General features: G+C 38.9%; 1 protein-coding gene across 1 annotated transcript in view; it reads left to right on the top strand.

Annotated features, from left to right (window-relative positions):
- Nucleotides 1-15,025, top strand: part of SPECC1L (sperm antigen with calponin homology and coiled-coil domains 1 like) — a 62,882-nt gene that overhangs the window by 13,553 nt on the left and 34,304 nt on the right. The window contains exons 2-5 of the mRNA XM_021549942.2: nucleotides 307-496; nucleotides 5,826-5,985; nucleotides 6,689-8,322; nucleotides 9,724-9,931. Coding sequence (XP_021405617.2) covers nucleotides 344-496; nucleotides 5,826-5,985; nucleotides 6,689-8,322; nucleotides 9,724-9,931 — 2,155 coding nt within the window. The 5' untranslated portion in view covers nucleotides 307-343. The remainder of the gene's footprint in view (nucleotides 1-306; nucleotides 497-5,825; nucleotides 5,986-6,688; nucleotides 8,323-9,723; nucleotides 9,932-15,025) is intronic.

Below are 15,025 nucleotides of genomic sequence, written 5' to 3'. Positions count from 1 at the left end.
GTGCTTAGTCCTTAGCAAAAACCTCTTTTAAAAAAGGCAAAAACCATTGGTCAGTCACATGCACTTTGAGAACTTAAAACCAGAAAATATAATTTGGAGTGGAGCTGTAGGAAGTGCTTAGTCCTTAGCAAAAATCTCTTTAAAAAAAAGGCAAAAACCATTGGTCAGTCACATGCATTTTGTTTGGCTCTAATTTGTAGTCTTTGCTACTCTTCTGGATTTCTGGTCTTAAATAGAACATTATAAAAAAAGACATTGCTTTTCATCTGTATTTCATATTTAAAGTCTCTTTCTTTCTGCTTGTAGATTTGTTTGTAAATGCATCATAAACAGACAGCCCAGAATGAAGAAAGCAAGCAGGAGTGTTGGCTCAGTGCCCAAAGTGCCTGGAGTAAATAAAGCTCAAACAAGTGAAAAAGCCAAGCCAGAAAACGGCTCCTCAGTGTCTGCAGTAACAAAACTCTCCAAAACCGGGACATCAGCATCTCTTTTGAAGGTAATAACCAGTAGAACGTTCTGATTGTTTGTAATTTTTGCAATAAAGCTTTAAAAAGGGTAGAATTTCCAGGCTTGTCTTTAGTGCAGCTTCGACTAGAGGTTGCATGGGTAGCTGGAGGGAATCTGGGTAGTTACAGAGCACTGGGCAGGGTGACAGGATCTTGTGTGTCACTCATGCTGTACTTTCATACTGCAGCATGAGATGGAGAGCAGTGTGCTGGGCAGGACTTGGCTGTTGTGCAAAAGGAGCAGAGTGGAAGTTGTGTTCTGACGAATGTTATTTGTTTGGTGTTATGCTTGAATGGTGCCAGTGACTAATAGGATTTGATGAGAGTTATTTACTTATTCTGAAAAAAGAACTAATGAAGTAGCTAACATGAGAGCTTTTTTATATCAGTGATCTGTGTTGGGTCAGTGCAGCTGAGTTCTTCTGGCTGGTTTGGCCTTTGCTTTGTGTTGAAGTACTGCTTGAGCTGAATTTTCACAAGTTGATTCTTGCTCCCAGAACAAGTTCAAAGGTAGAGGTTTTCTCTTACAGTAGGAAAACAGGGCAGTATATGGAGGAGCATATGGCTTCCAACAAACCACCAGACACACTGAGGGGTGCTGCTGTGGAGTTTTCACCTGGGAGCAGCCCCATCTGGGTTGGGTGGATGGAATGAGCCTGCCTGGTCTGCCTCCTTTTCCTGGCATGGAGACATTGCTGGATCCAGCTCCTTTTGCTCTCTGCAGCCCCGTGTGCAGTGCTGTGCTGCTGCTGCCCTGGAACAAATGAATAGAGCAAGAACAGGATGTCCAGCAGGGAGCTGAACCACTGTCACTGACACACAGGAAGCCACAAAGGCCATTTAAGTGACTGGCAAATAAAGATCCAAAATTTAAGAAGTATAAGAGTTGAGGTTTCTCTGTAGTAACTCTGCAGGGTCTCTGAAGTCAAAAGGTGTGTTCCCTTTCTCTTCTTCCTTTTCTTTTATGGAAGAATGGTTAATATTTTAGCTGATGAACTTGCAAGCCAGGTTTCAGGGAGGTTTTCTCCCAGTGTCCCTCCTTTCTTCCATCACCCAATTCATCTTGCAGTTTTCTTAGCTTTAAATAATCTTTTGATGCTTGTTGACACTACATACTTTGTATTTCTAGAAACGTCTCAAAGCAACTAAAATCCTTTGTAGTTTACTTATCAAGTTTCTTATGTCATGCCTCTCAGGGAGATAAAGGAGGATGATGTAACACTGAACAGATTTGACCCAGTATGCTTTCACAAGTTTACTTATATTAGTAACACTTCTGGCTATGTTTTGGTGTGGGATTAGAATTCATGACAGTTTATCAGTTTGAGGCACAATGAAAATTTTCTCTTGATTACTAAGGCTTATCTCAGATTTATATTCAACCAGGCTTACTCATACAGTTGGATGTCTTTTACTTGCTACGGTGCTGTTGTGCCAACTGTGTGATGAGAGTGATGAATCTTCTTTGAGTGTTCTGTACTTTTTATATATATATATATATATATATATATATATATATATATACACACACACACACACTTATATAACAAAGCTAGTTGTTTGTGGGGCTTTTTGTTTACTGGTATGGACAAATCACAATTTCTGGCCTGAAAGAAGTATCAATAGAAGTTGCATTTAAAAAAAGATTGTTTAATATAATTTTATATTTGATGTTGTTGATGAAACATTTGGCACATTGTTTTCCTCAGAGGTTGTAGGATATTCTCTTAGAATTGAACTGATGTGTGTTCTGAATTTCTCTTAATAGTCTTTGACAAAAGAAAAAAGCTGGCATTAAATAACTTGATTGCAATGCTCACTAATTTATTCAGTCCTTTGAGTTGGATATTGAGTGAAAGTCCCCTATTAAAGAGTAGAAATACAACAATCTTGGTTCAGTCAGTCATAATGTTGCAAAATGAACAATTATTTTGTATTTATAGCATCCTCTTCATGCTATAACTATAGGCCAGCAATCAGCTTTGAGTGGGTTTCTTTAACTGCAGTGTTCCATACGTTTGTCCTTTCTTGTGAAGTTTTCAAAACGTGTGGACAGTGAGCACAGAAAGAAACCGTGGGACTCACCCTTCAGCAGAGCTGAGCCTGTCCAGGCTCTGTTTCCCAATGCCCTTGGTCAGTTCCTTCTCTGTAGTTTTTGTCTCCCACTTCGCCCAGCACTTGTGCAAATGTTCAGCACCCACACACCCCACACACATTATTACTACAGAAATTTAACTGCCAGCCACTTTTAATTTGTCAAAAACATACTCTACAAATAATGTATTCTTATTTTTAAGATGATTATTTTTTGACTTCTTCAGCTAATGAGCTTGTGATCCTGCTAACGCTCTCAGCTGTAATTAGACAGCAGCTGTACTTCAGACGAATTGCAAAATCCAGTGTCCCTGAAAAGCCAGGACTTGGAGACCAATATTTAAATATTAAAAATTAGAGTGTGTTTTCAGTATTCATGTGTCTAGGCTTCTATTCTGTTTGCAAAATGCAGTAACTTAATTACAGATTGTTGTGAAGTTTGATGTTTGAAAAACTCAAATACAGCAACAAGAACCATCAAAGAAAATCTTAGGTAGGAATAATTATATATATATAAAGGGATTTGAATGAGATGCAGTAAATAGGATATACCTGTTGAGAAACTAAGATGAAATGAATTGTGTAGGTCATTATTCAAGTTTCGTTGCACTGAAAGAAAGTGGTGAAAGGAAAACAGAATATGAATTGTATAATTATAAAGTGGTTATTAATACAAAAAAATAAAAATAGGTCTGGATAAGCCTTTCTAATTATGCAATTATCTGATTTTTCATATTTTAATATAGGAGTTTTAATGCTAAGCAGGATGGCACAGCTCTTAGTAAATGGGGAAAAGTCGTTTGATAAATATACACCATTGCTTCTGCTTCAATTAAAAAGATACACTACAAAAATACTTTGATTTTAAAAGTTCTGAACGGTTGCCATTATGGAATATTAAGACGAGAGCTGCTGGTTTGTAATTTTTCCAAAGCTTTGCTAGATAGTTTTCTTTGCCAAGAGTATAATGTTACAGCTTTGAGAAACTGTTTACTAATTGGCTGCAGAGGAGGCAGTGCCTTCCAACCTAGACCAGAAATAGTTTATGGGTAAGTCAGAAGAAGAATGGCTGTCTTAAATTCCTTTGTTCAGCAAGGACTGCAGATGACTAATGTCTGAACGTGTGTATTTTACTTAGCGTTTTTTTTTTCCCTTCAAGCTGAGTCACATCTTGACCTATTTGGCTTGATAACATGTATTTGTACTCTTAAGTGTCTAAAAGCTTAATCTAATTTCCCCAGTCTTTCAGCAGGGTAAAGATGCTGACAGCTCATAGTCTGTTTGAACTGTCATGTTTGCAGGCGGGTGGGCAGATCCAGCAGCAAAGCAGAAAATCACTGTTCTGTGCCTTATTGTAATACCTTGATTTGGGCAGTAGTTGCACAGGGTTGTTTCTCTCCCCCTGTGCCCTCATGCCCACAAAATGAGCTTGTTAGATACAAAATCTAATCAGATCACAGGTAAACCAGGATTGTTGTACACTAGTAGTTTTGCCCAGCCTGTCCTCCCCACATGAGTTGGGTGGGCTTTATGGCTTTTGTGGCTCTCTGATATTTCTGCTTTCCTATTTATATTTCCATTGCCTCTCCCTGTTTGCGTGGCTGTGTGCCATGGCAGATCAAGGAGCTGGTCTGACTCCTGGGAGGAAGGAGCCCTTGGAAAAGCCTTGTTTGCACAGCAAACAACAATGGCATTTCCACAGCAGAAAAGCTTTAGATGCACATCAGACTAGATCCTTGGAGTGATGTTTTCTTCCAGCCTTTTATAAACCTTCTCAGAAAGCTACACCATTTCTGACATGATTCAATACAAGCGTTCTTGTCCTAGAGAATTTTACCCTTACAAATAAATGTTCCTATCTGTAAATTTTCTATATTTCTCTCAACTGCATGCAGAGCAAATATGTTCTCCTCCCAAAGCTCCCTTTTGTTTTGTAGCTGCTCTTTGTAAATGGCACAGATCCCATCCATGCTCTTTCCACAGTGCTGTGATCAGTGTTCTTAGCTGTTCTGGAATTTGCATTTGCAAAAAGAGACTGTAGAGAATAGAGTGACATGCAACTATTGTTTTAATTAAGCAGGTGCACTTTTATTCTAAATGTATAAAATTGTAATGTTTGCAATATAGTGTTTAACATGGATGTGTGTGGGAGCTGGAAGTTACAAACTTGCAGACATGATGGAAAGCAACTGGTTAACTCCTAAGCACTACCTTTTAGCTGGGATGTTGGAGGAGAGTTCAAATATGTTATCCAGCTGAATAATACAGTTGCTCAAGGAATGGTGCTAGCACAGCTGTTTCCCTTTAATTTCTCTCATATAATGGGAAAAATGTTGAGCACATTTGGATTTTCACCATTTGAAAAATTGTTTTTTAAAGAGTATAAAGTCTGCCAATTGATGCTTAAGAGCTTAGTATTTCTATATTTTGCTTTATTCTGAAAGATATATTCTCTGTTTGGGAGACTGGTTGTTGAGAATCCTGTGCTTGCTGCCTTGTCACATTCCAGGCAGCTTTTGTGGCTAACAGTAGTTTCAGGAGCAATAATATGAGGTTAGACAGAAAGTCCATCAAACAAATACCACATCTCTTAAAATTCCCTAGAAAAGAGCTTGAAAGCAAGGCAAGGATATATGGTGAGAGTGGCTTTTCCTCTGCCTCTGTCCTAGTTTCTAGTGATCTGTAGCTTAGTATTTTGAGCTAGAGATTGTATTTTGCTAGTGTTGGATTGAATTTTGTTCTTCTTTGATTTGAGCTTTTTGTTGTGAATTTGTCTACCAGAAAATATTTGATCATATTCAATTGAAGGATATTGTACTAACTTCCTGGTATTTGGTGGTTTAATAGTCTAAGAATTGCCTTCATTTTTATTCATAAGCAAACTTCCAGTCAAAATTGAGGCATTTTACACTATAATGTTTTACTGTGCTTTGCTTGTTTGGGTTTTTTTTTAATTTTTCTCCTTGGTACTGACAGATTAAGAATTTTTGAGGGGAGAGAGAAGACTCAGTTTAAAGGCTCACTCATATGTAAGGAGTTAAAGTTCCATTTCAGTTTACTGACTCTGCACAGTGCAGCGCACTTGCACTTCTCAGCATTCTTGCACAGACACATGACTTGTCAAATATGGACTTTTTAAACTGAAGGAATCTTTAACAGTAGAAATGTTGGCTATGTAGGCTTCTGGGCCAGCTGCCTTAAAGCTGCTTCTTCCCTTTCTTTCAGACTAAGAGTAATGATGACCTCTTAGCAGGGATGGCTGGTGGCAGCAGCGTGACAATGACCAATGGTGTCAAGGCCAAGAAGAACTCTTGTGTATCAACAGCATCTTCAGCTCCAGGGACAACCATGAACAGTCTGGAAAACAAACCCAAAACCATTGCAGGTAAATGGATATATTGAGTCTTAAAGGTGGAAGTTGAGGGGCTTTTTATTTTCATTTAATGTATTGAGGATCCAAGTTGTCTGTTGAAGTAACACCATGATCAAATCATGCACCTTCTAGACTCTTTTCCTGTTTTAATAATGTAATTGCTTTTTTGGAGGGTGTTCCTCTTAGTTTTTTCAGTACTGACTTTGCAACTATTATATAACATGAAATAATATAATTTAGAGAATCATAGATTTTTCTAAAATTGTTTGTTTAAAAAACCCATGACGCAAGCACTAAATCTCTAAGATGAGTTGTTACAACCAACATTTTGGACGTTTTGTATCACTTTATAAAAATAAAGAGGGCTTTCAGAAACTGTTCAGAAAAGTGAAATCATTTAGTGTGTTATTGATATGGCTTGAATTAGGTCTTGCATTCCGTTGCTGTGTTTTGGATTCAGTAATGCTTGCAAAGCTGTAAAGTATCTGGAAGTAAAGGAATAATAATTATCTATCTATTTCTATGCAATGAGATGAAAATACAGAAAACAGAAAATGCTGGATGTTGGGTTAATGCTTACTTCCAATATTTTCTATGAAATGTATTTAGCAGTGATTCAGAAAATCAACCACTGTGTTGCTGATACAAAGCACACAGCCTGCTGTGACAGATATGGTATTTTAATTCATCTTCTTAACTTTCAAAAAACATACAGGTACAAGTTCCACAGCTAAGCGTAGCACTTCATCTGGAAATAAGGAGTCAAGCTCTTCTAGAGAGAGGATCCGGGATCGTTCTCGCTTGAGCCAGAGCAAGAAGCTGCCCCTGGCAGGGCAGGGGCCCAGTGACACGGTGCTGGCAAAGCGCTCCCGCAGCCGCACCAACCCCGAATCCGATATCCGCATGAGCAAGTCCAAGTCAGACAACCAGATCAGTGACAGAGCTGCACTGGAAGCAAAGGTGAATGATCTTCTGACGTTAGCAAAAACTAAAGATGTGGAGATCTTGCATCTGAGAAATGAATTAAGGGACATGCGTGCTCAGCTGGGACTCAACGAAGATAATCTTGAGGGGGATGAAAAATCTGAAGAGAAAGAAGCCATTGTTGTCCATCAGCCAACTGATGTAGAGTCCACACTGCTCCAGTTACAGGAACAAAACACTGCCATCAGAGAAGAGCTCAACCAGCTGAAGAATGAGAATCGAATGTTAAAAGACAGACTAAATGCTTTAGGCTTTTCTTTGGAACAAAGGCTGGACAACTCTGAAAAGCTCTTTGGCTATCAGTCTTTGAGTCCAGAGATTACAGCTGGCAACCACAGCGATGGTGGAGGCACTCTGACATCTTCAGTGGAAGGTTCTGCTCCTGGATCCATGGAAGACTTGTTAAGTCAGGATGAAAACACTCTCATGGACAACCAACACAGTAATTCCATGGATAATTTAGACAGTGAGTGCAGTGAAGTTTATCAGCCGCTGACATCAAGCGATGATGCCTTAGATGCTCCGTCATCTTCAGAATCTGAAGGAGTACCAAGTATAGAAAGGTCTAGGAAGGGAAGCAGTGGCAATGCAAGTGAAGTGTCCGTGGCTTGTCTGACAGAACGGATACATCAGATGGAAGAGAATCAACACAGTACAGCTGAAGAGCTCCAAGCCACGCTTCAAGAGCTTGCAGATCTGCAACAAATAACACAAGAGCTGAACAGCGAGAATGAAAGACTTGGAGAGGAGAAAGTAATCCTGATGGAGTCTTTGTGCCAGCAAAGTGACAAGCTGGAACACTTCAGCCGTCAGATCGAGTATTTCCGATCCCTTTTGGATGAGCACCATATTTCCTATGTAATTGATGAAGACATGAAGAGTGGGCGCTACATGGAGCTGGAGCAGCGCTACATGGAGCTGGCGGAGAACGCTCGCTTCGAGCGGGAGCAGCTGCTCGGGGTTCAGCAGCACTTGAGCAACACTTTGAAGATGGCAGAACAGGACAACAAAGAGGCCCAAGAAATGATAGGGGCATTAAAAGAAAGGAATCACCACATGGAACGGATCATTGAGTCAGAGCAGAAAAGCAAAACAGCTCTGGCATCTACCTTAGAGGAGTACAAAGCCACAGTAGCCAGTGACCAGATAGAGATGAACAGGCTGAAAGCTCAGCTAGAGCATGAAAAGCAGAGAGTGGCCGAGTTGTATTCTATACACAACTCTGGAGATAAATCAGATATACAAGACCTGCTGGAGAGTGTCAGGATGGATAAGGAGAAAGCAGAGACCTTGGCCAGTGGTCTGCAGGAGGAGCTGGCACACACCCGCAATGATGCCAATCGATTGCAAGATGCCCTTGCTAAGGTAGTGCTTAAAATACTATTGCATTCTAACACCCTATGTACACAATGGCCTGTTGGCCTCTGTATTTCTTTCAGAAGTAAAAGATTAATTATGAGCTTAATTGGATTGCAGTAGTGTTAGGACTGATTACTTTCTCTTTACTTTTGTTAGGAAAATTATGTCAGCATTTGAAAAAATATATGGATACATTGAGCTACAGGGTGACTGTTGTGTTACTTTTTAAAAATATTTAAATTCCACAACTTATTTCAGTGTCCAAACTTAAACAGCATTTAAGATAGTGTACTAATATAGTGCTTAAATTGCACACCTTCTGCAATGTGCTGATTAGGTTTTGGATCAAAATGTTTATTTCCAGTTCTGTTTTGACCCAAATATTTCTAATTTATGCAGTAGCTATGTCTAGTAAAAGTATTTACCATAATTTAATATAAAAGCAAGAATCACACAATTTATTAAATAACTTACATATGCATTTAAAAGTGTATCTTCCTGAAGAGAGAATTTATGCCAAATTTAATGTGTAAACTATATATTAGCTGCAAAACAACATGTTAGTCATGGTCACAAGCCTGTTGGAATCAACCTTAATTTGGGGTGAAAAATATACTAAAATAATTTTAATAATTAAAGTTGGAGAGTGCTATTAAAATAAAAATCACTGAAACAGATGACTTAAAAGCAGGATATTTTGTCTATTAAATTTGGTGCCTACCAGCATTCCCCACCCTAAGCCACAACCTGTTTTCTGTTGTTTTTCTGACACCCTATTTTTGCTGTTGGGTTAATGTTCCTGTGCCTCTGATCCCAGCCTGTTACTTATGTTACAGTTTGTTGAAGCAGCATAAAAAAGCCTCTTCCTCTGCTCCTGAAAGGGAGAAGTCAGCCACTTCTTCCCTTCCCTGTTTTGTTTTTTTTCCAATGTAATAGTTTGACAGACTCCTGAGAACTGTTTCAACTCACTAACACAAATGTCACACTTGCTTAAGGAAATCACTCATCACACAGGTCCAGCAAGCACTAAAATTGATGCACAAGAGACCAGGCTTTTTCTCTTTTGGCAAGAGAAATGAAGAGTAAAGAGTTTCCCCCTCCACCCTGTCCCTTTTCCATGGCAGCTGGATGTTAAATTGGATCAGCTGCTCAGCCCTGGTACAGTGGTGGTGTTGCTTCACTTGTATGCAGGGCTCTGCTCTGAGGGTAGCTGGGAATGCTCATATATCCAGCCTGGGAATAAAAAAAGTGTAACTTTGACCTAGGAAAGGAGTTGCACTAGAACAATGTACTATCAAAGGTTTACATTTCTGCTATATTTTTCTGATTGCAGAAATAGATTTTAAGTGTGCTACTTACAAGACAAAAGGTGTGTTTTATATGCAACTGAGATATACTGTTCTTTAGGTTGAAGATGAATATCGAGTGTTCCAAGGAGAAGCCAAGAAACAAATTGAGGATCTCAATGTGACTCTAGAAAAGCTTCGGACGGAACTAGATGAAAAGGAGACTGAGAGGAGTGACATGAAAGAAACCATCTTTGAGTTGGAGGATGAAGTAGAGCAGCACCGTGCTGTGAAGCTTCATGACAATCTTATCATATCTGATTTGGAGAGTAAGTATTTTGCATTTCTCTTGAGAGGATAATTTAAGAAAGCTCAAGTAGAACACTGTAATATTGAAAACATTTTCACTTGTCTATTGTATGTCTGAATTCAAGTCAGACTAGGTTTTGCAGAATGCTTACACACAAGGGGAAAATAAAAAAATCAAGTTGGCTTAGCTTTTCCAGACCTACTTAGTAGTTGATGTGGGAATAAAAGCCTGTGAATAGAGAACAAATATGAAATCTGCTAATACTGTTTTCAAATTGTTCTTCAAAGTAGAAAAACGTGGTAGAAAACATGTTTACTGTGTACCTGTCTAGCTCTCTGTGCCTTAGTTCCCTCTCTGATCTTGGAGACCTGCTCAGACATTCCTACCACGGGCTGGAATTCTGCAATTAGTCTCCATCTAATTAAGAACATGGGCAACTCTACCCTGGCAGGCTGTATTTGCACAGTGCTGCTTAGAGAATTCAAATATCTGTTAGTCTTCCATGTTATTCAAAGATGAAACAAGATAGCAAAAAAGCCAAAGCACAATTCCTTTTAACAAGGGAAATATTCCTAGAAAGGGTTTTTAATTGCTCTGCTATCAAGAAAAGTTAGTGTCTTAAGCAAGCTAAATTGTTTATTCAAGCTCACCATCTTCAGAGATGGCTGTGAATGTTGTTTACATAAGCAACCCTTCTTTATATTGAAAGGCAATCACTGCTTCTCTATACAAAATAGTTTAAAGTTTTTGTTCTGAACTTTTTTCCCTTTCTGTGCAAAAAACCAGTAATTTTGGAGCAAAGACTCAAAAAGGTTGAACAGTTTTCTACTTGTTTTGTTTTGTCCATTAACTGCAATGCACTTGTGCAGGGAACACTTGTGCACTGTAGTCAAGTAGATATTTAAATATCTGCCTAGCAATACCTCATTACAAGGCAGATCTGATTTTTAGATGCTTCTGCTTTGTGGGTACAAGCCAGCTGTCAGATATTTAATTTCGAGTGGTGAAAATTCAGGCAAACAAACCTCTGCCAGGGGAGAAATCCTCAACAAAAATTGCAAAAGTATTTGTTATTCATTGGTCTTGGAAAATTCACCTGGACCAGCCAATGTCCTGACGTGATCCTTTGAGGGAAAGCGAGCTGTTGTTTTAGTTGTAAGCTGGAAGGAGAGTGGCATCTAGTGGCATTAAGAGAGGATGGCACCCGAAGAATTGTATACACTTCAAAAAGTGCTTTTCTGACAGCTTGAAAACTCTGTTCATTTTGAGTTTATAATTAAACCTCTTACAGGAGTTTTTTCATTGTAGTCTCTAAGTACTGACAGCATAGGACTAATGAAAAATCTGAGACTTAGAGGTAGTACATATAATGTTTAAAAGATAGAATTCCAAACACAAAATGGAAAATTATATTTTAAACATTTTATTAAAGACAGACTTTACACTTAGGAGAAAGATGCCTCATAGATGAGGTGGTGAGTGTTCATTCAATTTAATGATTAATCAACACAAATAGTCATGTACAAATGGGAAACACTCCAAGCATTGGTACTTAGGGCATGCTTCACTTTCAGCTTTTCAAACACCAAGAAGAGAGGCACAAGGAACCTACAAAGAAATATTTTTCACAGTAATCTGGGTATTGAACTGTCACATTTTAGCTGTTAATTTGTCTGCCTGCAGAAACAGGGATCTCTGATGCGTGCAGCAGGATGCAAATTGCATTGATGAAATACACACAGTATGTTGCTGACATCCATCCACATGTGGTGAGAGCTGCAGTCACTGCAACTGAGTTCCTTACTGCTGGGATGAGGAGTTTTCAGCACAGTGCTTAAAGGGCCTGCAGAGGAAACCTAGTGGGGAGCAGCTGAGGGCACCTGGTTTGTTCAGCCTGGAGGGGACTGAGGGGAGACCTCGTTGTGGTCTTCAGTCCCTGCTCTCTGTAACTGGTGACACGACTTGAGGAAATGGCTGGAGCTAAGTCAGGAGAGGTTTAGGCTGGATACCAGGAAAGGATTCTTCACCCAGAGGGTGGCTGGGCACTGGAACAGGATCCCCAGGACAGTAGTCACGGCCCCAAGGCTGCCAGAGCTCAAGGAGTGTTTGGACAATGCTCTCAGGCACAGGGTGGGATTGTTGGGGTGACCTGTGCAGGGCCAGGATTGTCACTTGTTGATCCTGATAGATCCCTTCCAGCTGAGGATATTCTATGATTCTATTGTATGTAAAAAGTCTTAAGAAATATTAAAATAATCTGTATGTATTATATCCTCTGTGCTGAGCTGAAACAGGCAGTGAGGAGGGCTGACACTGCACTAGATGGCGTGTTCCCTCTGGCTTTCACTTCTGACTCCCAAAAACTTGCAGTAGTCAGGTAGCCCAGCTGTCACATTAGTCATCTGCAGTAACTAAGTAGGAAACAGGAACCTATTATTCTCCCAAGCAGTTAATAAGAGTTTGTGGGGAATTTTTTTCAAGAAAAGTTTGACTCCTGATGTGCAGAAAATGTATATTTGTAGGTTAGCTTGCCACTTCTCAAAGGTTTCTTCTGAAGCACGAAAAAAATTATTGCATGTTCTCTTAGCACAGGTGCATGTAGGTTCTCCTAGGCTGTAACTATAAGTCAGTAAATTTTTAGGACAAGTGTAGGTGAGCTAGAAGGTGGATATATTTAATGTTCAGTGAATAGTTCTTTTATGGAGCTGACAGTGTTAGTTTTAGTTCTGCTATATCTCATTTGAAAAGGATCTTGACAGCAGTTATGAAATGAAATGTTTACTTTACCATATATAGGCCTTTTCTAACAAAGTGTTGGAAAAGTCAATAGGATGTTCATTTTTTGTACTTTTTTTTACTTTTTTTTTGTTTTTTTTTTTTTTGGCTAGTGGTAGACCCTTAAAAAGTCACTTTTTTTGCTGTAGAGACATATTGTCTGACATGATGAGCTCAAAAGCAAGATTGGTCTACAAACTGCCTGAGCTTTGGTATTTGTACCCAGTGCCCCTTCCTTACAGAAAGAAACTGTAGTTCTTACATTACTCTGTGTATTTGTGATTGTGTTGGGATAGTCATTTCTATGTTAAAGAATCAAAGTGCTCTCCCAGTATAAGGCATGCCTGTGTAACCAGTACAAAAACTGTGACAGGGTCCATTGTGGAGTTGCCTGTGTCAGAATTAGTTGATTTAGTGTCCCTTCTCAGGAATTGTCAGGTCATTTTTTTCTGAAACTACTGCACATGTCTGAATATTGTTAGTATTTTTTCCCTTATTTTTTTTCCCAGAAACTATTGAAATTAAACAATTGAATGTTGATACTCATTTTTATTTCATAGTGATACTTTCTAACTGCTGGTTATATTATAATTAGTAAAAATTGCAGATACAGAGCATCGTGGTACCTTTTCTCTGGTAGCCTTACAAAACTCTTCCTCCCAGCCCTAGCTGTAAAGGTTTTCTTCACCATTTGTAGTCTGCATGTCCCATAATCCTTTTTTTTTCTGCCTCTTAGGTAGAGGCAAGGCCTTGTCAAACTGTGGCTTAAATCAATATAATTTTCTGAAATGTAGATGTAATTGGATCCTGCAGTCAAACACAAGCTTGCTGATTTGCCATTTTAAATTATCCTATTCATTCATCAGAAGAGTCTCCTTGTTCTTCATTTACCCTAACATATAGTTTTGGGTTTTTTTTATCTCAGTCTTCTTTGTTGTCTATGATCCTTAAAAGAATGAGACTGGATAATGGTAGAAGTCCCTGTCCTACCATACTGAAAATTCAGACACATGGAGGTGGAAAGAATTTGTGTGTGATAGAGAAGAATGTGGAGTTTGCAAGGATGCAGAAAGGAAAGGTGCCACATGGCACCATCTACCTATTTGGACTACTTTAATTTCTCAGGCTGTAGTTGGTGGAAGAGGTGAAATCACTTACATTAGTCATAATTTCTCAGTGTATTTCAAATTCAGTTGCAGTTTGGTGGAGGGTTTTTAGTTTGGTTGACTGGGGAGGAGAGAGAGCTGTTTCCAACAACTGCTGTGAATTGCTCTGTATTATTTATGTACCTGCAGAATATTCAGGCCATTGTGTTTTACTTCAAAGCATAAATACACTAAAATTTAATGGTGCATTTCATAACTCACAGAAGCTCAAAACAATGGCACTACACAAGCTTTAACTGTGGGTGCATTTATGGTCTCTGGTTTGTGGTTATTTTTAGATAGCTTGCTTTTAGTAGTACTGCAAATTTTGTTTTTAAAAACATTTTTTCTTTGAACTGTTTTAAAAGTGAAAATGAACATTGACTTGATTTATTCCAAAATGTATTTAAAGGAAAAGGTTGAGGGGAGCAAGTTTTATAACTTTGGCCTAAAGCTGGCCTCCTAGTTCTGAATTTAGCTCAAACAAGTTGTGTATCAAAAGACAAGCTAAAAATTGGAGGGCTTTGCTTAAGTATCATGGTAGCATGAGATTTGAGTGGCCCACCCTGTAGGCTTATCTTCAAAGCTTAAAGATCAGCTGGCTGCAACTTAAAATGGGCAGTGTTACAAGGAGGAGATAAATACAGAAGTATCTGTCTATTTTTTATGTTCCAACTTTCAAAGGTTATTGTGTTTTCAGGCTAGCTGAGGTTTAAATGATTCTTGTAAAGAAATTAACTGTAATGTAAAAAGTCACTGTACCTTGGGCTGATTGAGGAGGATTTTGTGTATTGAACAGCCTAAATGTATTAGGCACCTTCAATTAAGGAAAGAGCATTGCTAATATACAGGAAAAATATTTGTTTCCAGCAGGTGTTGGGATAATGAACCTGAACAAAAAAATGCATTTAGTTAGTCTCTCCATAATTTTTACAGTTTTTACAATCACACGATGCTATAGAAATAAAGCATCCTAGAATCCAAGGATCAGTGAAGTGGCACACTGATTAGAAATTTATGCTGCTTCATTAGTTACTTAGTTTTAAGAATGGAGTAATCAATCACATGGTCCTGTGTATTGAATAAAGTCCCAAATGAATGATAATTGCAGTAGCCAGTCTGTCAGACGCCACACACGAGCTGCTGCTGCTCGGGCTGTGCACCCTGCTGTGTTGCTGCTGACAGATTTAGGG

The sequence above is a fragment of the Lonchura striata genome, chromosome 18 (assembly GCF_046129695.1).
Source record: "Lonchura striata isolate bLonStr1 chromosome 18, bLonStr1.mat, whole genome shotgun sequence".
Classification (NCBI taxonomy): domain Eukaryota; kingdom Metazoa; phylum Chordata; class Aves; order Passeriformes; family Estrildidae; genus Lonchura; species Lonchura striata.
This window is presented reverse-complemented; position numbering and strand designations above follow the sequence as displayed.